At 38.1% G+C, this 25,586-nt stretch overlaps 2 protein-coding genes across 6 annotated transcripts; one reads left to right on the forward strand and one right to left on the reverse strand.

Annotated features, from left to right (window-relative positions):
• Window positions 1-1,423: 1,423 nt before the first annotated feature.
• Window positions 1,424-6,198, reverse strand: CNGA1 (cyclic nucleotide gated channel subunit alpha 1). Its single transcript, XM_068679314.1, has 7 exons — window positions 6,087-6,198; window positions 5,609-5,675; window positions 5,215-5,244; window positions 5,020-5,121; window positions 4,020-4,127; window positions 3,780-3,886; window positions 1,424-2,841 (listed from the first exon to the last, which is right to left on the reverse strand). The coding sequence occupies exons 1-7, from the start codon at window positions 6,196-6,198 to the stop codon at window positions 1,424-1,426; spliced, it is 1,944 nt and encodes a 647-aa protein (XP_068535415.1).
• Window positions 6,199-14,163: 7,965 nt separating this feature from the next.
• On the forward strand, window positions 14,164-25,510 carry NIPAL1 (NIPA like domain containing 1). 5 transcript variants are annotated; one of them, XM_068680278.1, is made up of 6 exons: window positions 14,164-14,309; window positions 18,298-18,559; window positions 19,913-19,969; window positions 20,524-20,614; window positions 21,201-21,361; window positions 22,353-25,510. In XM_068680278.1, the coding sequence occupies exons 2-6, from the start codon at window positions 18,334-18,336 to the stop codon at window positions 22,955-22,957; spliced, it is 1,140 nt and encodes a 379-aa protein (XP_068536379.1). In that variant the 5' UTR covers window positions 14,164-14,309; window positions 18,298-18,333; the 3' UTR covers window positions 22,958-25,510. The 5 variants fall into 5 exon arrangements, with proteins under 5 accessions (XP_068536379.1, XP_068536382.1, XP_068536378.1 ...); XM_068680281.1 differs by lacking the exon at window positions 14,164-14,309 and adding an exon at window positions 14,459-14,777; XM_068680277.1 differs by lacking the exon at window positions 14,164-14,309 and adding an exon at window positions 14,459-14,770.
• The last annotated feature ends 76 nt before the right edge of the window (window positions 25,511-25,586 follow it).

Genomic DNA, 25,586 nt, shown 5'->3' on the forward strand with positions numbered 1-25,586 from the left:
CTTTTACAAAAGATCCAGTTCATTGTATCTCCGTCTTGCTAGAGCCAAAAATGTAAATATAGAGGTATTATCAAGTAATTGTAATTTTTACATACGTATTTTTTAAGACTGGGAATCCAATTGCCAGCCAATTGCCCAAGATATTCTAAATGCTCTAAATACAGAATTATGTATTCTCTCTGTGCACTCCCTTTCTTCACTGCCTGTCATCAAACTTATCCAGCATTAAATAGCTATGATCAAAATCTACTGAAAATACCTAGCCAAGTCTGACATGACAACTAATATAACCAATTTTGCAAATGAAAAGAGACGTAAATTAGGAAAAGGAATTTAAAAAAAAAAAAAAAAGGAAAAGGAAAAGAAAAAGAAAAAAAGAAAGAAAAAAATATCTCTTAAACCAGTTGAAAACTTACCTGACTTGTGAAACAATAGGTTTTACTTTCTCTAGTAGTGATTAAGAACAGAAGAAAGAAAAACACTGTAAATGAAATACACCCTATTTATTCCCTGTATTCTTCCCCTAACAGTAGCTACAGAAGATGCTGTAGGGAGAATTTGACCCCTTTCTGTCATCTCTTCCCTTGCACTCTGCCAGCATCCACAACTGTTACATTAGTCAAAATTTTTAAGCACAGATCTTAAAGAAATGGTAGTCCATGTTCAGCAGCCATGTGATTACATGGAGCAGCAGAACAGCCTTCAATATTACATATTTGTTATTATTACGGAAAGAGCAACCAGATATCCTGCCATCCTTTTGTCTCATATTGATACATAAAAAAGATCAAATTTCCTCCCCTCCGTGCTTCAGCCTTTGCCTGTGATATCCCAAAAAAAGCACCATTATAAAACTGCCCACTAACATCTCAAGAAATCAGCTGACATGGATCCAATTAAGTCATAATATTTTCCAACCTTCAGTACTTGCATTTGCCCTGTAGATATACCTAATTTTTTATGTATTCTCCTGTATTTAATTAATCTTATGTTAATCAATAGATATTAAAATGTGTTTGTTTATACACAAATGTATTATCATGATTCATGCTTATATTTACTTCAAATAATTAATGCAATTATTACCAAACTTTTCCTTCCTTCCTTGCATAAATGGACATGAAGAAATTATTTTTAAATGGTCAGCAAAACCGTCCCTATTCATGCACAGATAAAATGCATTTGCTGTACAATGGTATTGTGTAAAGAGGAAGGTGTTATGTTCCATTCTTGTTTCTTCTTCTTCTTTCCTAAACCTGACGCATATGTGTTGCTTGTAGGGAATTAGTGACATTACTTCAACAAATCATTTTTCATAAGCAATAGTCAGGTCCTACAAGATTAGAAATTAATTCAACCCCATAGAAATGTGTTCAGCCCCATTCAAGATTGACCCTAAGTCTTACAGGCAACCTCTAGGTTTTTATTCTGCTTTGGATACTCCAGGTTTATCTGCAGATGGATCTAGTTCTTCCAAGTCTGCAAATTCTTGCTCTATAACTGGCTTCAATATTTTCTCGATTTGTGTAAGTCTTTTCTTCAGTTTCTGTTGTGCAGCATCATACTCAGCCAACAACCTGGCAAACTTTGTTTGTAATCTGTCCATTGAGCCTTCCATGTAAGCAACCTTCTCTTCCAGATCTTTAGGATCGCTTCCTAAATTTGCAAGTTCAATGTCCAGCAACCCATCTTTCATTAGGATTTGCTTTCCTTTTTCTTCCAGCATTGCCTTTGCATCTGGATACTCTGTTAAAGCCTCCATGAGATCATCTTTAGACAAACAGAACAAATCTGAGTATCCAATACTTCTAATATTGGCTGTTCTTCGATTGCCAGCTTTGCTACCTTTGATATTAAGAATGCTGATTTCTCCAAAATAGCTGCCATCACTTAGGACCACAAATTGCGTTATTCCATCATCAGCGACTACTGCAAGTTTGCCTTCTTTGATAATGTACATTTCTCGTCCAATATCTCCTTTTCTGCAAATATAATCCCCAGGACTGTATACTTGTGGTTGGAGTTTCAAAACTAGCTCAACCAGAAGACCAGCTTCACAGTCTGCAAAAATCCGAACCTTTTTTAGTGTTTCAAGGTGAACGTTGATTGCAATCTCTGCTCTTAGTTTGTCTGGCAGGTACTTCAAGACTTCCCTTTCATCCACAGCCTTTTTGTTTGTCCACAGATAGTCAAACCACTTTATAACTCTTTTTTCCATATCTTTACTTACGTTCCGAAAGTGCATATACTGCTTGATAGCATCAATCTTTGCTTGAAACTCTGCCCTGGCAGCATTCATGTTGGAGATCATAGAACCGACGTTACCAACAATGGTAGCAAAAATCAATACTCCAACCAAGAAGTCAACGACCACAAAGAAATACTCAGAATCCCTTACAGGAGGGGGCGTTTCACCGATAGTAGTCAGGGTCAGTGTTGACCAGTAGAGACTATAGACGTACTTTCTAACCAGACGGGCAAATTCAGGATGGGAGGTGTTGGGGTAGACCCATGTGTCAGCCCCAAATCCAATAGCCTTTGAGATCGAGTAGTACACACAGGCATTCCAGTGAATAATAATCACGATGTACATGACAAGGTTAGAGATTCTGAAGATATTTGGGTAGTTTGTCCTTGTTTCTGTTCTCTGGAAGAATTCAAACATCCGAGCAACTCTGAGTAGTCGATTTATTCTTAGTTCTGGGTAATTCAGTCCTACCTTAAAGTATAAGAGGTCAGTTGGTATGATTGACAGAAAATCTAATTTGAATTGTAAGGAACTCTTATATTTCTCTCTAAGCTTTTGTTCTTCTTTCACCAGAAGACCTTGCTCCAGGTAACCTAAAATCAAATTGTAAGTATTGAAAAATGTTTCAATTTCAACCACATTGTGTTTAATATCAGTCCTCCAAATCTACTTTGAACAATATATTTTGAACAATATATTTTGGTTTATATAACTTCCAAATAACTTTTCATATTTTTCAAGGAATTTCATACATCCAAGTATTCAACTTAGTGCCATGTGGTTCAACTCTAGCTACACTATACAGCTTTGAAAATTATACGTTTCTAACTCTGACTCTTTTCACTCCACAGCTCCACTATCTGATGAAAAACTGGAAATAAAATAAAATAAAATAAAATAAAATAAAATAAAATAAAATAAAATAAAATAAAATAAAATAAAATAAAATAAAATAAAATAAAATAAAATAAAATAAAATAATAAAATATAGAAAGGGTGGTTAATGAGAGGAAAGAGTTTGAGTATGGGACTTTCAATTCCATATTGAAGGCATCTAGCTCTAGATGTAGGATAAGATTTTAAAAGAAATAGTTGCAGCTGAAGTTACTTGTCTGTCTTGCTTGCTCAAGGTCCTGAAAATCAAGGAAACATCTGAGGCTTCTTAGATACAGAATCCAGATTTAGGTACTAATTTTTCCAAACTCCTGATCCTGACCTGGGCTCATTGTGTGTTTATTTTGCCTTGTTCATGCAGTTCTAGGCAGAACAGCTTGTATATAGCTCACCACATGCCTAGCTTACCTTGCAATCTTTATGTAATCCTGGAGTAATACACTCAGGATTTTCTCTTGTTTTTACAGGTCACTGTAGCCTTTCTGTGACTATAAACTCAGAGATTTATTTTGTTTTTTTTTTTTCAAAATTGCACCTAATTGAGAGTGCCCAGCTAATAAGTATTATTCTTTGAAACTGTTTAAACCACCTGATAAAAATACATGAATAGGAATAACAAATCAATAAGCATACTTACCTGTTCTTGTCCGTACAAACATGTCAGCAATATAGATGATGTCAGAAACATAATCAACAATAAACCATACCACCAAGTAGTCATGCTGAAGCTCATCAAAACAGGCTCTAAATAGGAAAGGAAAAGTAAGGTACCATGAAAACAAAATGAAATACTTACATGAAATCATTGGTGAATGAAGTAAATTTTCTATCAGGTATATTACATTTTGTCAGAAGTTTTATTAAAAGAGTACCTCACCTAGCAATAATCATCGTCCAGTTGTACATGACAGGCATTGTGATGCAAAACAACCAGTTGTAATACATATTTCCTGCTGGATCAATAATGAAAATCTCTTTCTTCTTCCTGAGTGATAGGCAAGAAGAAAAGAGACTTAAGTAGAGTCTTAAAATACATGTAACAAATTTTGAGGAACAAAGCATTCCCAAAATTATTACTGTTAAAAAAAAAAAAAAAAAAAAAAAAAAAAAGTTAAGCTTCCTTGCTTGAATGCAAGCTGATTGTTGGATGTGACATGACATTGAGTTGCAAAGTGTAGAATCTAGATTTTGCTAAGAAAAATCAACTTAGCAGTCCCACTTTACTTTATAGGGACACATGTAGTCTCAACCTTCTTAAATTAATTTGTTTCCTACCAAATTAACTGTCTTGTCTGATAGCTGATTTAATTGTCTTTCAAAAAATAAAATGGTTATGTGAATATGAATGTTTAAATAAGTGACACAAACCATGCCTTCCTCTATGTGTAATGTCTAGGTCTGAGCAAGATGATATATCAGCATAGTTTACATACAGAAACCAAAGAACATAAAATCAAACAACACACTACAACACACTTCACTATTTTAAGTTTCTCTTCATTGGACAGATAAGTATGATTTTTCTAAGCATAACACAAAAGGTAAAGCAAGAGCTTTTAGATTTCAGAAGAGTTTACTTGCTTGTAGGTGCCCTTATGTGCAGAAGAGTGGTACCCAAAATATTTTGGATAATCAGAATACACAGGAGATTTTTCTTGATTTATTTTTTTTAGATCAATTCCATGCATGCATACATGTTCTTATTCTATTTTCTACATATAAAGATACAACTATTCCAGGGAGAACAACAGCCATCGGTAACTGATTCAATAGAGAATAAGCATCTTGTCTACATGATGTCCATGAATGGATTCAGTTTTATATCAAAAGCAATTTTATTACACTAATGTGGCAGGGCCTAAATTAAAAGTACTTACTCTTCAGTGTTTTCTTTCTTCTTGGACTTATCTTTATTTTTGTTTTTTTCCTTTTTTTCCTTGTTCTTCTGTGCTTCTCCATCCTTTTTATTTTCTGACTTGCTAAGAAATAAATTAACATTTTCAGTTGTTACAGACTAAGTTACAGCATATTTGGAAAAAAATTAAATGCCTTAGAAGTAGTAGTAGTCTTACCTCTTCTTTTCTTTTTTCTTTTTCTTCTCTCTATGGAAAAGGGAAATACAATGGGATGCAGTTATTTTTTCCACATTTCTTTATTAGAATCATCTGAGTTCGGTAAAGATAACACATTATACTTAGCTGTTTGGCTTGAAAGATTGTTTTGTTATTCACACAGAACTACTTTTCATTTAAATTAATAGATTTAATAACAATAGCTTTGTTGCTGGGAATGATCATTATATTTGATATACATAAAGTTCAAATGTATGTGCAATCTCTTCTGGGGTTACTTGCATGACATAACTGCTTATAAGGAAACGATTTGAAGCAGATCATTCCTTTACATTGCTGCTTAAGCAACTAGCATTGCAGTACTCTCATTTTATGAAATTGCAAAGGTACTTACTCATCTTTATTACTATTGTTGTTAATATTGTAGTGTGCAAATGCACCAGGTAGATGTCGCTGCCTAGGGAACAGCAAAACAACAGAGTTATATGATACATGCTGAAATACAAATATTATTTCCTCTAAATTGTCATAGACTGTTTCTCACCATTTTAAACAACGGCTAAGTTATCTACATAAATTGAAAGGACAAGGATAAAAATATCTTAAATATTTACAATAAGCAATATATCACGATCTTATAAAATTAATTTATTAATAGAGGTTCAAGAAAATTAGATGAAGGCAATTTATCTGTGCTTAGTTAATCCTATTCAAATTATTAAAGAAAATAAAAAAAATACAAAAAAGATGCATAATGGTAGAATAGAATAGAATAGAATAGAATAGAATAGAATAGAATAGAATAGAATAGAATAGAATAGAATAGAATAGAATAGAATAGAATAGAATAGAATAGAATAAAAGAATTCTGACATACCTGTTTTCCCCTTTGTCCATCAGTCCAGGGTCCTCACTGGTGTCTTGCACTACCACACTGGGGATAATTGTATGGGAGTGATGGGTCTCAATCACTCCTACCTTCATGGTCAAATCTGTCTAAGCTTGGGTAGAGGAAGACTAATTTCAGAAACAATCACAACATTTCACAACTAGCAGAACACATTTTCTTTTTCCCCCTAAAAAGTCCTTTACTTCTTTGCTTCCCCCAAAACCAACAACAGTATTCCCATGACATTCCCACCAGAAAAGAAAGGGCACTGTGGGTGCTGCAGTACACTGAGTGACCAGGTAACTGCTGATGACGAGAATGCTCAACACAACTTCCTCTTAGAGAAGACATATAATTAGGTCTTTCTCCTGATCACATACACTGAAAAAAATAAAAATAAAAAAGGGAAATTTTGTTTGATGCCTCTGTCACTGTTTCATTTGAACTAAAGGCTCAAAAGTTGTTTCATGGAGATAGAAAAATAGATTCGCGCACAGGTGACATCCTGAAAAACAGACACTAGGAAGCTTGGTTGGCTGTCCAAAGAAATTTCAGTATGTCTGACATTGAGAGTTATGCTTTGATGAGAGAGAGCAGCAGTAACCACTGTAACCAGGAAGTTAGAGGCGCCTTTCATATAAAGCAGATATGATATCTTAAACAGAAATGCTAGGGACTGTTCATGTCTGTTTTTTTCATCTCAATATTAAATAAATATATATATATATATAAATTGAAAATGTTGTAGTGCACATAACTAAGATAGTACATTCTTCAGTGCACAAACTTTTCAGCAGTGGAGTAATTCTGCTCTGCCTTTCCACCACTGTTCTTACAATTTTGTCAGTTGTATCTCAATATCAATGAGACTGCCAACTGTTTGGGCATCAGTTATGGGATACATAGCTGATCTGGTTTTGACAGGGCCTTTTGGCTAGGATTTAAAAATAGATGCTGTCCACAATATCCTTGTCTATGTGAAATAAGAGTATATAGTGTCTGTTCCATTGGTGTATGAAGTCAAGTGCCATAGCATGAATCAGTCTTGAAGAAAGTACTTCTATTCTGTAGTCAAACACAATGCAAAGGAGAATTAGGATGATACAGCTGCAACATTACTGCCAGATTTACCTGCCTTTCTTTATTACTCAATGAAACTAAAAAATATTCCTGTAAAAGAAATAGGAGAGAAAACCCATGCTTCCAGCAAGCAGAAGACATGAATGGTACATGGTACAAAAAATAATGCAGCAACATTCATTATTCTTCAATACAGAAAAATACAAATTGAAGGTTAAGTTGTGTGCTTTCAAGAATAGTCCTAAATGTCATGCAGCATTGTTGTTCAGTCTTCAAATGCTTAACAGCAAGAATCAGGTCTAAGCTGTCACATAAAAAGACATAGCAAATGCTAGGTAAAATTCCCCAGTGGACTAAAAGCTGTAACAGGGTTTTTCTACTGATTTACTCCAAGGATAAATTGTATTTGAATGTGTGGAGACCGAAAGTACACCGGGTTGAATTAAGCAGCTTTATATCTGCTTACAAGTGCTCTGAAAGCTCTGCTAAAGCTGGCACACAAAGTCCCACCCTGATTTGACCTATATCCTCCACAGGGCCACAGTGGATCTCACGGAGCTCACAAATAAGGGTGTAAAATAAAGCTGTGCCCAACCACTTCCAATCACTCAGCACCAAACAAATACAAAAATACTCATCTCAAGGCAAATCATGCCTCCATCAGCAAACTCTAAATCAGTCCATATTAGCATTCCCAGTACCAGCTTTTCTACATAGAAACTTGTTTTTCATGTTTATCTTTGCAAAAGAGGGGGAAAAAAAAAGTTATCTAGACATACTGATTTGTCTACAACTTGGAGATGAAATACAAAGAGAAGTGTGGTAAAATAGGACATGTAGAAAAATCCACACCCATCCAGAGTACTTAGCCTGGAGTTTGGGCAGAAATCTGCACATTCCCCTGTTCTTCAGATAAATAGTAATTTCTGTGCATTTTTGCAAACAAAAAGATTCCTCTGGCTCCATTAGTGTCTAACTGAAACAAAAGCACTGTGGGCTGCTTTGTATTCTGCTAAAGCACAGGACTTGCTGGGAAAGTGGAGCTGTCATTTGGGGCAGGATTGGAGATTTCATTTTACCAAGACACTGGAAGCACTAAGAGGGCATTAAGTATGCTGCCCGAGGTTGCCTCCCTTGTCATTCGGTCAGGATATATAGCTCAAAAATATCTTCAAATCCATTAACACCAAAGCTATTGTGTGATGTTTTGAAATTCTTGAGTCTAAGACACAGAAATGATGATGCAGCATGTGGCCAATGCAAATTGTACAGACACAACAATTACTCCCATCCTGGGGACCTCAGTCACCTCGTTAAAGCTTTTGTGTGACAAAACCCTGGCACTATGAACAGCAAAAATTTTCCTGTTAAACTCACTGGGCCCATAATTTCCCTTAATCATTTCTGATTGCATTATGAGTTTTTTTCACACAAAATCTGCCAGACTATTTTTACTAAGTTGTATCACCACCATGTTTCCTCTTCTGTTGAAACATATTTTTTTCTTCAACTGATATATTGTCACAACTTGTCACACTGATTTTATGCTGTTCTAATGCTCAATGTCACATTACAGCATTTAGGTATTAAGTTTGAAAGGTAATACAGATAAGTGCATGCTTTGCAAGTATTTTAGATTTTTATTGAATTGTGTTTACTGTATCATCACCAATAGTTTTATTTTACTATATTGGATTTTGAAATGTGGCTATTACAGCAAACAACTAAGTTTTCAAACCTTATAACCTAAAAATTGACTATATTAATTACCGTGCATCAAAATCTTCAGGGCTGCAAGAAAATTAATTCAGTATTATCCTTCTGCAGGACTGTAGTGAATGGAAGATTAGCTTCCAACTCTTCTGCTTTTTTATTTTGCCAATTTCTCACTCTCTTATTGGCCCACTATATTTACTTCTCTACTGATTATTTTCAGAGGAAAAAAAAAAAAAAGTGTTTGCAGAAATGATAACCAAGAACAGAATTTACTGTGATGGAAGATCTACTTTCTTCATTACAATAAATAAATAAATAAATAAATAAATGAAATCATCAGTAACTTTGAAATATCCTATTTTAGCAAAATATCTTTCTAACATGCAAAAAGAGTCCTTAGCAGTTCTGCAGTAAGAGGTTTCATTGGTGTGCATGCTTACCTTGCTAATGTAGTCTGCTGCTTCTGATAGCGATTCCAGTCCTTTAAATGAGCCACGTTTCCGTACTACATAAGTGGAGCCACCGTGAAAACCTAACTATCATCAGCATTTCATACATAAATCCCTTTTTGATCAATTTCTCAAACATCCAGTCCCATGTGCAGTTCTCTGAATTATTCCCAGGGAAGGACATGGATATTAGAGGAGGATTTCCTTGACCTAGTGATGGATTTTGAGATTTAGAGAGAGATGAAAGTGACAGGGGCAGTCACTATTATCCCTCACCTGAGCAGAAGCTTACTAGCCCTTTCAACACGCACAAGAGCTCTGTCTTGAAACTAAATAAAAATGAAAATAATGGAAAAATAATGGAAAGCCCTACTCAGCACAAAATCCATGGGAGAAAAGCTTTTATGCAGTAAAAGGAGTGACGTTCAAATTTGAAGTGGGATCTTTATCTCAAGTTGCAACTGAGACACAGAGAGTTCATTTTCTTTAAGAAATAGAATACATATTTGAAACATAAAGTTTTAAAGTTAAAAAAAAAAAAAATTAAAGTAAACACTACAAAACAACAAGGAAATACATAACATTATACCCACTAGAACCCAGATATGGAAATCTACAATAAAGTCTCCAACTTAGCAAATGGAATAAAGTGCAAATAATCTTATAAATCCTAGCCACTGTTTCACAGATATCTTTGAAGGGCTGAAATCCAATTCCTATCCTAAATCATAGACACTAAAGGAATCTCTGGAGGTCTGGTATTGAATCAGGATCGGTTCTGCCTGTCATTCTCACAGGCTTCTGCTTAGTGTGCAGTCTGAAAGTTCTCAGCGTTTGATGCTGAGCAGTTGTTTTGTGAAAATGTGGTGGCACTGTGTGCCTGGGACATATGCCTCAACTGTGCATCTCACAAGCATCAAATTAATTCTGCCCTCATTGTAGAAAAGATCAACACAACGCTCAACACAACGGTCTCAATTCTGCCCTCCTTTAAAAGTCATTTAGACATTTGTTATTGACTTCAGTGATAGCTAGATTAGTTTAGTGTCAATAGTTCTTCACAGATATTTTTCCTATCATTCTGTGTTTCGGTGAAGTGCCCTTGACTGATGGGAGGATGACCACACTATTGGATTATCGTTTTAGTAGGCCAACTTTAATCTATTTTTGTATCTTGCTTTGTCAGTGTATCTGTAATTCTTCTCAATCCTATTAAAGCTATCTCCAGTTTCAAACACCCATAACCAAAACACTAAATACATCACACACATGTATTTACTTATTTTAAGTAAGTTTCAATGGAACAGTATTGCCTTTCAGCTTATTGTGTTGTAGCCACGTGAACAGACGAGTGGTTGGATTGTGACCACAGTTTTGTCAGGCTTAATTTCTGCAAATACCTTTCTGTCTTTTCTAGCGCTGATGCTATTTCAGCACGTAATGTATTCAGTGTCGGGAGTGCTGTAGTTGAGAAAGCTCCGAGGCTTCTGGCTTATTTAATACCGCTTTGCATAGACCTGTGATATGGGGAATTCAGTGTCATGAAGCACAGCCAGCCCCAACGAGGCTTAGTGACTGAAAAACCACCAGTGCAATCAGTTTCTCCACCAGTAGGTGGTACTGTATTTTTACTTTAGCGTTAAATGTGTGGTGGATGGAGAACGAAGAACTAGAAGTACTTTAAGATGTGCCGGTGTGTTGGATTCATATGTAGAGGTGAGGTTGGAATCTGAAAGCACTGGACAGACTTCCAGCTTTCTGTGAACATGAGGGCTAAGAGGTATGCAGTATAGCAACACACAGCATGCTAAAAGCCTATGTCAAAGCGTTTTACCAGTATCCTCCAGATCCAGATCCTAGTTTTTGCATGACTACTCTAAGGATGGATTAGAGCTTCTGAAATATCCGAGGGCACGGCAAGCACTGTGGCTGGCCATGCCCAGCATAGCTATTGGTGTGCCCTGAGCAGAATCTGTGATGAGGGTCTCCTTGTGCCATCCCGGCTGTCATAGCATAAAATGTCTCTTCTCTGAACCTGGAACCTGCAAGGAAGAGAGGGGCTCTCCCTCTGGAAAAACAATCAACCAAACAACCTCATTCAACAATATTATCAGAGAATAGGTGATGGTGACCCTACAGGAGTGCCAGGAGCTCTGAATAGTCAGTCAAGATTTCTGTTTAGCAGAAATTTATTTCAAGCTAAAATAACACAGGAAAACTGGGCTGATTACATGGAATAATGATGCAACGATATGGACAATGGTGATCCCACTGAGATTAATTCTCTTTATTTCAAATAAAATCATCAATATATGATATTGTCACTGATCAAAGTGGTAGAAAATGCACTATAGTTAAAATAGGTTTCATATATATAGCCTCAGCTGTCCTTCATTCATAGTAGTATAATAGATCAGAAGACACTATCTGTGTATTTTTCAGGCAACTTGTATAGGGGTGATCAATACACAGCAACTACAGCATTTTAATCGTGTCAAACTTCCATCTAGAGGTAATGTTTCTTGTACTAGTTGAAGTTAGTTCCTTTATCTGTTGTTCGTATGGGTCTGTATTTAATCGTCAGCATTTGGGGCTGACATGGTCATTCCTCCATGGCTACATGCCAGGACAGGTAACAAGGCTCTCTGCAGCTGCCATACGTAGTGGAGCTCATCTTTGGACCCTGAGGGGCAGCAGCAACTGCACACAGAGGAGAGAAATGCAGAACAAGGAAGCTGAGCAATAATGACAGGACTTCAAAATGCCATAGACAGCTTTCCTAATAAACATATACACAAATAAAAGGAAAAAAGAAAAAATGAACTAAAACAAAACAAAACAAAAAAAAAAAAAAGCATAGAACTTACTTCACAACTGCACCTCTACTAGCTACACAAACTTTGTTTAGTTAAAGCATTCCGGGTGAACACAGCAATAAGGTTTTATTATTAAGGCACAAAAAAATTAGGTTTCCATATTTCCAATTTTATTTATAAATGTGAAATTGTAAGGTTGGCTTTAGGTGGTTCCATTTTTGTTGAAAAACAACAATTAAGATAAGTATTTGCTTAACAGCCAGTTTCATTGTGTTGTTCATTTATTGCATAAGCCACAGAATTTTAGCACAACTTCTTTTTTGCATTTTCCATAAATTTCATGGAAAACATATTAAAAACAAATATATAAAAACAAACGAACAAAAAAAACCAGCAAGGTATAGCAGGTTTTCATAACATTATCCTTACAACACTTTTGGAAAAATGCAACCTGTCACTGAATTGCTTTGACTTTTAGTACATACATATCTATTATTTCCTACACCAAAAGGACTGGTCTTTGCTTAGCAATAGCTGGCAGAGCTCCACTGACAAAAGAGGAGCTGCACTGATTTATTTGCATTAGCTGAAGAGACCAGGCATTGCTCTAAATCAGTCACATGAGCCATTTTGAAGGATAAACTACCATCTTTTTCCTCTTCATGTCACATGTTAAGATAGTCTATCAAGACTTTATTTTCTTACCCAGTTGACCTTTATATGTCATCCAAAATAAATAAAAAAAAAAATCACTGTTGATAAATTAATTTTGTGTACTTTCTTCCTGACATTGTCTCAAAGTTCTTTGAAAGTATGTGAGTATGCAAAGTACTATAAATCATCAAGGAAAAATACACACATGAACCCACTCGCTTCTGTAATAACATCATAGATTGCAAGTACATTGTCTTTGACTGTTAGCTAATTTATTTTTACTTTACTTTTCTCAGAAAAAGAGGGTTTCACAGTGTTTTCACTATTTATTGCAGATTTAAAAATATGAAGCATGAGCTATATAAAGAAGTATATATATACTTCATACATTTCAAAGTATATGTATATATTTCAAGTAACAAGTTAAGTATATCTCAAATATTTCACTCCTTAATTAAAAATACTTTGATGTCCATCATCTGCTGAAATAGTTGGCTAATAGAGAAGCAAATCTGCAGAAGTGTTAACTGGATGGTTTCTCAGCATTCATGTTCTGGATACCACGAGGAACACTCCAACCAGCAGGTGAGCAAGAGCTGCACCAGAGGAAGGGGTAGGCAGTGGCAGCTCACCTATCTGCTGCCACACCAGGCCCGTGCAGATGCTGCCACCACCACCCCTCTTCTCTCCAGATCTGTCAACTGAGTTGTTTGCAAGATCGACACTTCGCATGTTTCAGTCGAATTGCAGGAAGCTGGGGGAAATGGCATATTTTGACAGAAACAGGGGTGTGAACCCACAGAGTTGACACATCTGAGGGGGCACAAAGCAAAAATAGGAGCTGGGAGCAGACTAATGACCATTCATGTACACGATTTTGTCCTCCAGGCGTGCTTATGGTGTATGAGAAGATACAAGCCTGCTCTCAGTTTTTCAGATTATGCTTTAAGATTTCCATATAACTGTTTCAACTAATATTTAAAATTACTGTTCCTCTGCAGCAGTAATCTGTGTTTTAGAAACCTTAAAGCTGAGAAGTCAAACCCTCTTGATAAGGCAGCCCAGATGCGGTTCAGGCCACCTACCACAGAGGTTCCTACAGTAGCAGTGACATCGTGAAGTGGATAGGTAAAGAAACGCAATGCTCCTTTTCTTCTAACATATGCAGTGCTGTTTATATTTAAAAATAAATGCAGAAATCAAATATCAGACTAAGATTTTGAACCTGATCTCTCAGCCTAACCCCAGGACCGCACGGCCAAGGCGGGGAAGCCCAAGTTGCTTTATGACACTGCAGCCGTGTTTCACCAGCCGGCTCCGGATCTCATAAACTTTGCAGGATCAACAACCGCTGTCATAGGCGTTGTGCTCCGAAGCCGGGCTGAGGGCAGTATGTCCACGCACTGCTCTGGATACCTGTGCCTAATTCACAGCTGTCTGGCTCCACTTTGGGGATCTCTCTGCCTATTGAAGGTCCTCAGACCACCCCAGGTAAGTTCGCTGGGCAACCCTAGAATAACTTCAGCCAGAAATAGCCTAAAAGCGTTTCACTGAAAACAACAACAACAACAAAGGCTTCGACTTCTACCTCGAAACTATTGATTGGGTAATAAAGATAATTGCTCCTCGAGACACCCCGAAGCCTGTTGGACCGGAGGGAGTCACCTCAAGGGAGGCGTCCCCGGGCTCTGCCCCACTTCTGTGCTCCGGGGCCGAGGGGACCCGAGGTGGGCTGAGGAGGGCTGAGGGGACCCGAGGGGGCCCGGCCAGCCCCGGGCTGCTCCGTGGGGCCGTGCTTTGGGGTGAAGAGGGAGGAAGGGCGAACACAAGGCAACACAACACGGAGCACGCCCAGCTGCTGGGCCGGGCCGGGCCGGGCCGGGCCGGGCGGAGCCGCCAGAGGGGCAGCGGGTGGGAGCGCTGCCATGAAGCCCGGCCGTGACGTCACGCAGGTGCTGGGTGAGGGGTGTGACATTTTGGGGGGGGGGGGGGGCTCGTCCCTCGGCTGTGGGCAGCGAGAGCCGCCTGAAATAGCCAAGTGGGGGGTGGGAGGCGCTGCCTTGGGGTTTCCCTGGTGTGTTCCTGTGAGTGGGGTGTCCTCGGGGCTGGTTGGGGAGGTGAGGTTTGGGTGGGGGGCTGCACGCGGGTGGTCGGGGCGGTGCCTGGTGGTGCTCTCGGGTTCGGCTGACCGGGAGAAAAATCCCTTGGGAGGGCGACCTGCGGCTGGCTCCAGCCCCCAGCGGGGTGCTGATAGCTCCGGAGGGGCTCTGGGGACGGGTCCGTGGGGAGGGGAAACTGGCTTAGCTAATGCCCTCCCTCCGTCGTCATCTGGCTGCTTACAATGGGTTGTAAAGTAGTAGTAATGCCCCCGCAGTCCCCTCCTCCGGAGAGCCATGAGGTGCCATGCGTCTTTGCATGCAAGTGGAACAAACAGCACGTTTTTCAAAAGGAAAAAAACCCCAGTGAGATAACCAGAGCTCACTGCTGCTCACAGGGACTCTTCTCAGGATCAAGAGGATGGGACATAGTAAAGACGTAGTGCTTCTTTGTAAGTGTGAGCAAAGGTTGTGTTACAGGACATAGAGGAACATCCCGTGACAGTCACTTACTGACTTATCATGGATGGCATGGTTACATTTTCACTATTGGGTGTCATAGTCTGCCAGAGAATGGGAAACTTACATTGCAAAATTGGTAACGTATGGAAGGGAATAACCCTGCTGTTCTGCTACAGCTGAACCCCAGTTCTCCATTCACAAAAAGAGTGAGAGGAGTGGTTATTTTCTTCACTGTAAAAACCCCGGCACAAACCTACCTTTACAATCTCAGGTAGCTGAAAGACCATACTTAGATGAGTTTTTGTCTTGGTGCTTTCTTTTAATTAAAGGCAGGAGCTGTTGCTGCTTCACACACAAAGCCTGTAGTAGTCCAGTAGTGTTACAACCTTTGCCAGGCCTGTTTAGCATCATTGTAAGAAGTTAAGCAATGCACTAAATGCTTTGTTCCTTCTCTCTATATTTTTTTATGCTAGTTGGTTTACTTTATAGGTTTTCCTTTGATCAAGCTACCTCTAAGAAACACAACTAAAGCCGCATTACTTTGCTAAAATGCTGTCATATTTGTGAGAGCTCTCCTTTCTTGGAGGATTTCTTGGAGAATCCATAGTGAGTGAACAGCTAGCCATATATCCAGATTTTCTTGGATATACAGTTTTTTGCCAGGTGACAGCTGAGAATTTCAAAACCTTCCTGGGATTTCTGGACACCCAGCAGAGGAGGTAGCTCTGAGCACATTGCAGGATGCTTAGGAAATCTTTGGTGACCTGGTCGCGTGCAGTGGACGTGTGACATATCCAGGTCACGTTGGGTTTGCCCCACATGCAATGCAGACAACACATCTGTGAACATCTGCCTGGAAAATCCTGTCTGGCAAAATGTAGCAACCCTATTCCATCGTTAGGTGTTTGTTTTCCAATATTGAAAAAAATCAAACTGGAGGTGAAACTTTAATTTCTATTGCCTAAATGGACCAGCTCACCTATTCTGATAAAAGTTATGTGGTTTAAAATCATATGCTGCTACTGTCCTTTGTTCTGTGCCTTGTATCATATTCTCTTCATTCTTCTGTTATGCATGTTCAGCTACAGGTGACTGCCTCTTTTAAAGGATGTTCAGTTCACTCTGTGACAAAACAAATCAAATAGTTTTGCTCTTGAGGTTTCAAAATCCTACAGAAAATGGGGGAAAAAAAAATCCATAAAAGGAGCGCTCAGAGCAGCAGTCATGGATGTACCCATCTTGTGGGACCGTCTTTATAAAGTTTGGCTTATCAATATAAAACAACTCCTGTTAGACAAACTCTCTTGGCAAACAAGGAAATAGGTTTGCAGAGCCTGAAAATCGAACGGTAGCTTACTGCAGTGTGTTTGTGGCACGCTGTGGTGCTGGACAACTGAGAGCAGGCATTCTTCCTTCTTTCCTTGTTTCTGGTGGTATCTCCCAGGGTTGTCAGCATTGTCAGCTGCAAATGAAGAGATGCTGGCAAACTCCATGCCATCTTTAATACTTCTGATACTTTAAATATTCCTTCCTATACAGTATTAGATGAATTACCCAAGGTTGCTTATTGCTGGTTGTGCAATGAAGTACTTCTGACACAACATTAACACTTCCATAGCTCAGGTCAGAACAGGCACAGAGGTGTATCCTTTTCTACCAACTCTCCGAATGTTTTTTCAATTGGAGAAAAAAAAAGAGTGTATTACTGATGGTGCCACTCAGCAGCATGAATCCTTCGTGTGTCATTTAATTACAAGGGAGGCACAGAAAGCAAAATTATTTGTTGCCTCCAATGCTTTATATGAATCACAATGGAGTAAGCTTTTGTACTTCTGTATCAGCAGTTTTAGAGTTTAACATATCTTAGCAATAAGACCTAAAAGGAAAGCTATTTCAGCTGTATTGTATGATGCTTGCTGTTTGTGTGCTTCAATAATGAAAACGTGAAACTTCTGCCTAAACTACTGTATGCTCTCTTGCAGCATTGCTGTCCCTCCAGTGCTTCCCCATGCAAAATAGCTCCTCTTTCTGTTCTTAGAAATGCAGTACCTCTTCTTCCTTTAAAACCAATAAACGTGCCTAGGCTAATTACAACAGCATCATTCCCACATCGCAGTGATGCTGGTCAGGCTTGGCTGACAGAGCTTGCAAAGCTTCAGGCTCAGCTCAGGAGCTGTCTGCTTGGTGGCTGTGCCTTGCAGGCTGTGGTCCTCCTCCAGCTGCAGGTCAGTGAGGTTAGGTGAAAAGCTCTCTGAGCTGCAGCGAGACCTCCACCTAAACATTTCACAAGTGGTTAAAGAAGATCTGCTTCACACAGTAGTCGACAAACATTTTTAGTAAAGCATACTAGTGGCCGTATGCCACAAGGGTTTACTTGCTACATAGATATTTTTTTTTTTGTCTTCTCTTATTTATTTGTCATTCACAAATCTCAATTACAAACTTAAAAGCAAAAGCCTGAAATAACAGGAGGTTCATTCTAGTAGACAAAGTCTGAAATCATGGATTTAGCTATAGGTTTGTGTTATGGGGATGTGGTCTCTGTGCAACACAGAACACTGTATTTGTGAAGTTTCAGGTTAGCTTTTAAATATTTCAAGTTGATTTTTCCCTTTCAGATAATACTTGATTGCTGCATTCTTTGGTATTGCTGTAATTGCTTAACAGAGGCAATGTAGTGCAAAAATACATATAAGGTACACACTGCGACTTGTAGGGTTGGGTGGTGACAGGGGCACCTGTCAGAACTGGGGACAGAATTGTGACCATTGTTCAGATTTTGTGTTGGCACTTCAGGAGTTATCTGCAGGGTCAGAAAAGAGGAGTACTCAGGGCAAATGCAGAAAGGAGCACAGTGGGGGCTCATTCAGAGCTGTGCCTGGCTGGTAAACCACTTGTTCTGCTTTCTTTCCCCCTCCCAGGTGCTGTGCTCTCTGCCCTTGCCGTGACTGCCCAGCATGGGGCCGGACCACGAAAAGGCTGAATCCTGCCCTTCTCCCCTTGCTTGTATGGACGGGACTTCCAACGACACAAACCTGAACCTTTCCACGCCTGCTGGACTCAAGTACCGACTCTACCTCGGCCTGGCTTTGGCAGTAGGTTCCAGCATCTTCATTGGCTCCAGTTTCATCCTGAAGAAGAAGGGCCTCTTGAGACTGGCCGCCAAAGGAGTCCCCAGAGCTGGTAAGCAGCACTCCTGTTGGACTTGGTTTAATAGCTTAATTACATCTAATTCTTGCACTCACAATTTTAGGAACCCTATGCTTGCAAGAGAGGGGGGTTAGTTGATATGCTGCATGTGAATTGCATCAACCCACGTAGTAGTCTAGGAAAGCAGGAATAAGCCAAGTTTCACTTAATTCCTAATCTGTTCATAGGGTACAAACCAGTAAATTCAACTTTATGACTTAGGATGAGTTTTTGTCCTTTCCAAAAGGGAAAAGCACAAAAGCCTCTCTTACAGCTCCTCAAAGTAGAGGTTCAATTAACAGCCTGCACAATTAAAGCTGCTGGCGTTTAACAGTGCAGAACTTCAGCAGTGGTCACATGTCCCCTCTTGGCTGCTGACAGAAATCCAGCATTATTCCTCTGCCTGTGTCTACAGGGACTGAGTAGTCAGAAATCTTTGGGGGTGACAGTGGCTATTAAGACAGTAATCTGGTAATAATTTCCTCCCTGCCAGCAGTTAGATACCAAAGTTCTCCCTTTGTCTTGCCCTTCATAAAGCCTTCCTCTATTTTTTTCCTTCGTATTTCTTCCATCTTTGAGCTGGAAAGGCTTGAGATGGTCACTAGATTTAGTTCCTTTTAAAAAACAAAGTGCAATGAGCTTTAGAAAAAGTTCTCACTACAAAAGGTTCTGCAGGTAGCTAATCTTTCACTGATGGCAGTAGATGTGGAGCTAAAAAAAAATGTGGGGAGCCTTTAAAAACCCTTAGACTAATCTGATAGTTGCATTTGTACACAGCTTAAATGTACAGCATTCACAGGTTTTTTTTGTTGCATTTATTGCAAAATCTACTATTCCAGAGAATTTGAGTATTTGAAAAAACTGTTACTGAATGTACAATTTACTTGTATTTTGTACAAGAAAAATATCATGCATTCAGTGACATTTTCCTTTCTAATTTCTCCAAATTTAAATTATAAGCAGAGTCAAAAATGCAGCTGTGTGTGAATATATTGGACCTGACCTGGGACGGTACCTCAAAGTATTTCTTAAGATCATCAGTAATCTTCATTGACATTTTAGGTTTTCCAAGAACTTTTTTTCCAAGAACTTTTTCCCCATGTGTATTTAGTCAAGTATCATTTTTCACAAGTACAAGTCATAACGAAATAGTGATTCATAAAAAAAAAAAAAAGTCAGTCAAAATTGAGCAAAATATTCTTCACGTCACATCCAGATAGCTTGCTGTTTCAGTACTTCATATGACTTGATCCAAAAACGAAGCTGCAAGGTTTTTTTTTTTGTTGTTGTTGTAATAAGCTGATTTCTTTCTTCTAAGATGAGATTATTTTTTTTCCCTGCTTCCAGGACAGGGTGGACATTCTTATTTGAAGGAATGGCTTTGGTGGGCTGGGCTACTATCAAGTAAGTCACATCTTTTCCCCCAACTGCAAGTAAATAAAAAGCTGACTGTAAAGACATTTCTTTTAACTGAGGAGAGTGAAAAATTAGGGAATTAATTTCTTTAAAACAATCAGCTTTATGACAGAAACCGTTCTGATATCCCATCTCTAATTCTGCAAAAAGCAAACATTTAAGCCTTTTCTTCTGTATCTGGTCAAAAGCAAGGGGTTTGAACCTGTCCAGCTTTATGGCGTTGTCAACACTCCTTGCAGGAAGGTGCAGCCAGTGCAAAATTGGTCTGCAAATGCCTGCTTTTGGCTTTGTCATACTCTTTGGATAGTCATACTGGAGCATACAGTGCTTAGGGGGAGGACACATAATGGAAATGAGAACTGAAGAAAGTTATGTCCAGAAGAGATTATACAGATAATTTTGAAATCAAAATCTGCATATTTTATTTAGAAAAAAATATCATTTTATATTACCTGTCAGATCCGTCATACAAAATATACTTACAAGTAGCATTCCTTTTATTCCTTCTCCCCCATCTGATCCAAATGTGCTTTCTTCTACAGTGGGATTAGGAGAAGCTGCAAACTTTGCTGCCTATGCCTTTGCACCTGCAACCTTAGTTACCCCTTTGGGTGCACTGAGTGTTCTCATAAGGTTAGTACAAATTGGAAGCAAACTAATCATTGACCATCTGATTAAAAAAATAATGTCTTTGGCTAAAAGCAGAGAATTTTAATAAGAAAACTGAAGGGCAAATACAGACCAAAAAAACCATCTTTTTTACATGTAACAAAATCTCAAAAGAAAATATAGCATTCCTTAAAATACTCCTATAACAGAAGTTGCTTTTGAAAATATAACTTCATATTAAGATACACTTAGTATACATTCTGAGTTTCCTTTTGGTGTTGTTTTGTCTTGCTGAAGTCCTTCTGGAAAGAAAGCCAATAAAATATTAGCTTTGTTAATATCCACAGTTAAAATTCTTGGTTATTTTTTTTAAATATGAACACCCTTCAAACACTCATTATTTCCGACGTATGAAGAAATAAATAATTTCCAAGTACTGAAGCAAGTACATGAATATAACTATCACAGAAGCAGAAAATACATGGATTACATTTCAACAAACCTTCTGGGAAATAACTTATTAGCAAAATTGAATTACAGTATTTTAAATCTAAAGCTCTTATTTTTAAGCTGGTGGAGCTGAACCCTCTATTTCTGCTTTGCCAAACAGTGCTATATTGTCATCCCACTTTTTAAATGAGAGGCTGAATATTCACGGCAAGCTGGGCTGTGTACTGAGCATTTTGGGGTCCACGGTCATGGTTATTCACGCCCCTGAGGAGGAGGAGGTCACTTCACTGGATGAGATGGAAATAAAGCTGCAAGATCCAGGTCTGTAGGCCTAACCTGCTGTGTTTCATGGCAAGCATTTACACAGCAAACTTCATGTATTGGTGAGTGAGTGAATTAGGATCTCTAATGGGAAGTCCTGGCTACAGAGCTGTCCTGGGCTGTTTGTACTGGGAGCCCAGTATCCCTTAACATCAGTATGAGCACAGAAGGCTTCTGCATGCACCATAACATGTTTCCCAAGGATGCAGGCTTAAGAGCAATACATCTTACACTGTTTCTTGCAAATTATTTGGCTAAGAAATGATGTACTGCTTCTTCCTGCCCTCTGAGGAGTTCAAAGGCTCTAACTCAAGTTATCTCCATTTTAAACAGATCACAGCTTTTGGTTACTTTCACCTTAAATTAGTTCCTAAGTTATTCCATTTGAATTGACATCCAATTCTAAGTCTTAATTACTGCTTGCTCTAAGTAAACAGATGTTCATTAAATCAAATTATGATAGCCCTAGGGTACACTTCAAGGAGAATGTGTTTGAGACATGAAAGAATTTCACATGGAGAAGTGTAGCACAGGACAAAAATGAGCTAAATTCAAGATAGCTCATACATTCAAAAATTCAGGTGATCTCTTGGAACCTTTTGTTACATACTTTTTATTATAACCATGTGCTCATACACAATTTCCTCAAAGACTCCGTGCTTACCATTTTAAGGAGATGAGAGACAGTCTTTAAGCTGAAGGAGGTGGGGGAAAAAAAAAAAAACATTTTGTCTGGAGGTTGGAGAGAGTGTCACAGTGTATTTGTTATTATTTTCTGGTGAACCTGTTTAAACAGTCCAGTAAACATAGAGATGGCATAAACATTTTAAATACAAAGCATGTATTTTGGATTTATTTCAAAGAAATTCTTAAGTGGATGCAATTGCAATAAACTTGTGCTACAGTTCTTAGAGAAGTGTTAGAGAAATTGAGTAACTTTTAGTGTGTACGTGAATACAGCCTGATATTTAATCTTTCTTCTTTCCTACAGTGTTTGTTGCATTTGCTGTTCTCCTGACAGCTGTTGCCCTCACTCTGATTTTTATTGTGGCTCCAAGGAGAGGTCAGACAAACATACTGATCTATGTTTTAATTTGCTCATTTATTGGTGCCTTCTCTGTCTCATCTGTCAAAGGCCTGGGCATTGCCATTAAAGAAATGCTGGAAAGGAAGCCGGTTTATCGTCGTCCCCTGGTTTATGTTTTGTTGGGAATCCTCGTGCTCTCAGTCAGCACTCAGATCAACTATCTCAACAAAGCATTGGACGTGTTTAATACATCTCTAGTGACACCTATTTATTACGTGTGTTTCACCACGACGGTGGTGACATGCTCCATCATCCTGTTCAAAGAGTGGAGCAGTATGGACCTGGATAATATCATTGGGACCCTTAGTGGATTCTGCACTATAATCATAGGCATTTTTCTATTACATGCTTTCAAAAATACTGATATCACCTGGAGTCAGTTGATGTCCACCATTGCGAAAGAACCATCATCACCACAGCATGAATACGAAACCTCTCATACTTTACTAGAGAGCTTGGAAGACCCAGCTGTGGTTTTTGAGGAGGACAATATTTTATTTACTCAATGAAATCTCAAGTGATAGTTCCTCCTTCCAGTATCACAGATTGCAGACTCAGCCCAGCTGTGTCTACCAGAGCATTCATCTTCGCTGCAATCCTCTGGAAAAATGTCTGTAAAGGGCGTTAAATGTGGGGACACGATTGTCTGTGTGTGCCAGCTGTTGGTAGTGATGAATGAAAATGTTCAATAATTAACCTGACAGACAGAAATGTGGTGGTTATTAGGTGTCAAGCAATGAATAAGTTTGTCCATTTTTTTTTGTGGTATCTCCTGTTCGAGAATTTTAGCAAGAAAGCATGATCTTTGTAAACTGCGTTTACAAAATGCAACTTTCCGATCATGATTAAAGATAATACCCTTGCTAAAGTAACAAGCACTATGTTAGCAACAGCTTTTGACCACCTATCAATGGACCTTCGATAGACATCACAAAAAAGAAAAATGAAATGTGGTTCTTGGTAACCAGTCTCCCTCAGAGTCTATGTATAAAAAGCAAGCTGTTTTAGCTTTTCTACCTTAGGACTCCTGAATGGATTCCTAATCCTGACTGTGCATGTACTTTTTATTTCAAAACTATGACCAAGATGCATTTTAAGAAAAATCAAGCTCACGTGAGCCATTAAAGCAGTTGCTCTTAGCTTAAAAAATTACATAAGATGAAAGAATAAATAATCCAAAGGCAGCAAACCAGAATGGACAGTTAAGAATTTCCACACTGTTTTATACTACTTTGAGGATTAAGACGGAATTAACATATTTCCATTTTTTTCCTAATACATCTATTCATCAGAACCCAGTTAGGCTTTTAGAAAGATTTTCTCATTTTCTAGAAAGGTTTGGTTTCCAGAAAGGTTGGTTTGTTAAAGGTGGTATTTAACAGTAAAACACTAATGTTAGTCTATGTTCAGTTATAAAGGCAAAATCTGTTTTCCAATCAGTGTGGTATTTCTAAAAACACTAGATAAAGGAAGGTCTGTAAAGAATGCATGAGAAACATCAAAACATTGAAGTTTTATTTTGTCTTTTTATTCTTCTCTAAAGATGAGTATTCATCTCTAATATGTGTTTTAACTATTAATCTTCTGTAGATCTTGAAGATCAGTATCTGTACTGCTTTATTTTTCTCAGTTGTGGTCACTGATCTTTATCATCTCATTAAAAGCAGTTTGCACAGCCCACGTTTTACTCATTACAGTCCGCTTTTTTGGCACTTTGTGAGCAAGAATGCAGCTTCAGCAAGCAGATGTGTGGAACGCAAGGAATTCAATGGAAATGTTGTATTTCCATGTCTTGGGTTTTTCAGAAGCCTTGCCAGAGGATGCTAGCAGTTGAAAGCTGGATTCATTAAAAATGAATTTTAATCAGCTGAGATTTATATGCCAAGCAGAACCTCTTCATAGAGCAGGCTGTATTTTCTTTAACATTCAAAGAGTGGAGTAAAAGTTGACACTGTGTGTGGATAATGGATTGTTCTGCAGAGAGAAAGCAACCATTTTGTTCTTACAGGTAAATAGTGGGCTGCTTGTATTTCACGTTTGTGTTGTATAAAGTTCAATCTTGATGTTGAAATCATGTACTTTTGAAAGATGTTCATGAAACATCTCACTTATTAAAGACTGTTCCTTTATTTTAATGAGGATTTCAAAGCTATCGAAACCTGAAAAGCAGCGCTAGGGATATTAGCTTGAAGTTATTTCTAAACTGCAAGCACCTTTTTTTCACTTGTATAGGTTTGTAGTTGGCATATGTACAGGAATAAGTAGAAATTGTATCAATCATCTGCACCTTGTTTCCAAATCCTTGTTTAGAAGAAGCAAAAACTGTGTATTTGCTTACTGGACCTGTATGTTTACTTTCATGTAAAAATAACATCATAAGAAAAATGTTATTTTTTTACCATGTCAGAAAACTCAAGTTATTGCTTATTGTCACAGTGTACAAGAGTTCTATAATGTTACAAAGTAAATTATTGATTATCTTTTGTAAAAAGACGTTTGCTATAAGAAGTATTATTTTTGAAAATGATCATATTTAGTAAATAATTTCAGAGAAGTTTAATTTTTTGATGAAATGATACTAATAGTTTTCTTGTACTAAATTGCTCATCAATTATGTACTGAATGATCTGTATTTTGTAAATATGGGAAAAAAATGAGCATGTTCATATTTCTGATCAGCAATTAAATGCTATCTGGTAGATCCAAAGCAAATAGTCTTGGTTTTAATAGCTGGTCCTATGCACTCATGTGGGTTCTGGATGAAGGAGGTCTGGCTGAAAACCTTACAGTTCATGTGAATCTGGCCTAGTTATGACCTTTTAGTAGTTTTGACTTTTTTTTTTTTTTCATAGGAAAGAAAATTTTGTACTCCAAAAGCCAGATGTGAAACTACTAGATACTCACCATTAGCTAAAAAGCCTGCATCATTTTGATGGAGCTGGAGGGAAGAGTGTGGGGAGACCAAGAGGTTTTGGCTTCTCTTATAGAATGACCCATTTTGTCTAGATGTGTTATTTTTACCCTGGTATTTCTGCAGAAAGCACGAGCAAGGAGCATTTAATGCTGGGGATTAGATTAACAGCCAGGAAGCATGAATTTTGAGGGACAGAATTAGTGGGCAAGTGAAATGCTTTCCCT

This window comes from Anas acuta, chromosome 4, assembly GCF_963932015.1.
Source record: "Anas acuta chromosome 4, bAnaAcu1.1, whole genome shotgun sequence".
Taxonomy (NCBI): Eukaryota; Metazoa; Chordata; class Aves; order Anseriformes; family Anatidae; genus Anas; species Anas acuta.

Coding starts and splice junctions, on each gene's coding strand:
- NIPAL1 (XM_068680278.1), top strand. CDS start 18,334: ATGGGGCCGGACCACGAAAAGGCTGAATCCTGCCCTTCTCCCCTTGCT. Junction 19,970..20,523: donor GTGGGCTGGGCTACTATCAA/GTAAGTCACATC, acceptor TTTCTTCTACAG/TGGGATTAGGAGAAGCTGCA. Junction 21,362..22,352: donor AATAAAGCTGCAAGATCCAG/GTCTGTAGGCCT, acceptor TCTTTCCTACAG/TGTTTGTTGCATTTGCTGTT.
- CNGA1 (XM_068679314.1), bottom strand. CDS start 6,198: ATGAAGGTAGGAGTGATTGAGACCCATCACTCCCATACAATTATCCCC. Junction 5,676..6,086: donor CAAAGGGGAAAACAGGTATG/TCAGAATTCTTT, acceptor TTTTGCTGTTCC/CTAGGCAGCGACATCTACCT. Junction 5,122..5,214: donor AAGAAAAAAGAAAAGAAGAG/GTAAGACTACTA, acceptor TTTATTTCTTAG/CAAGTCAGAAAATAAAAAGG.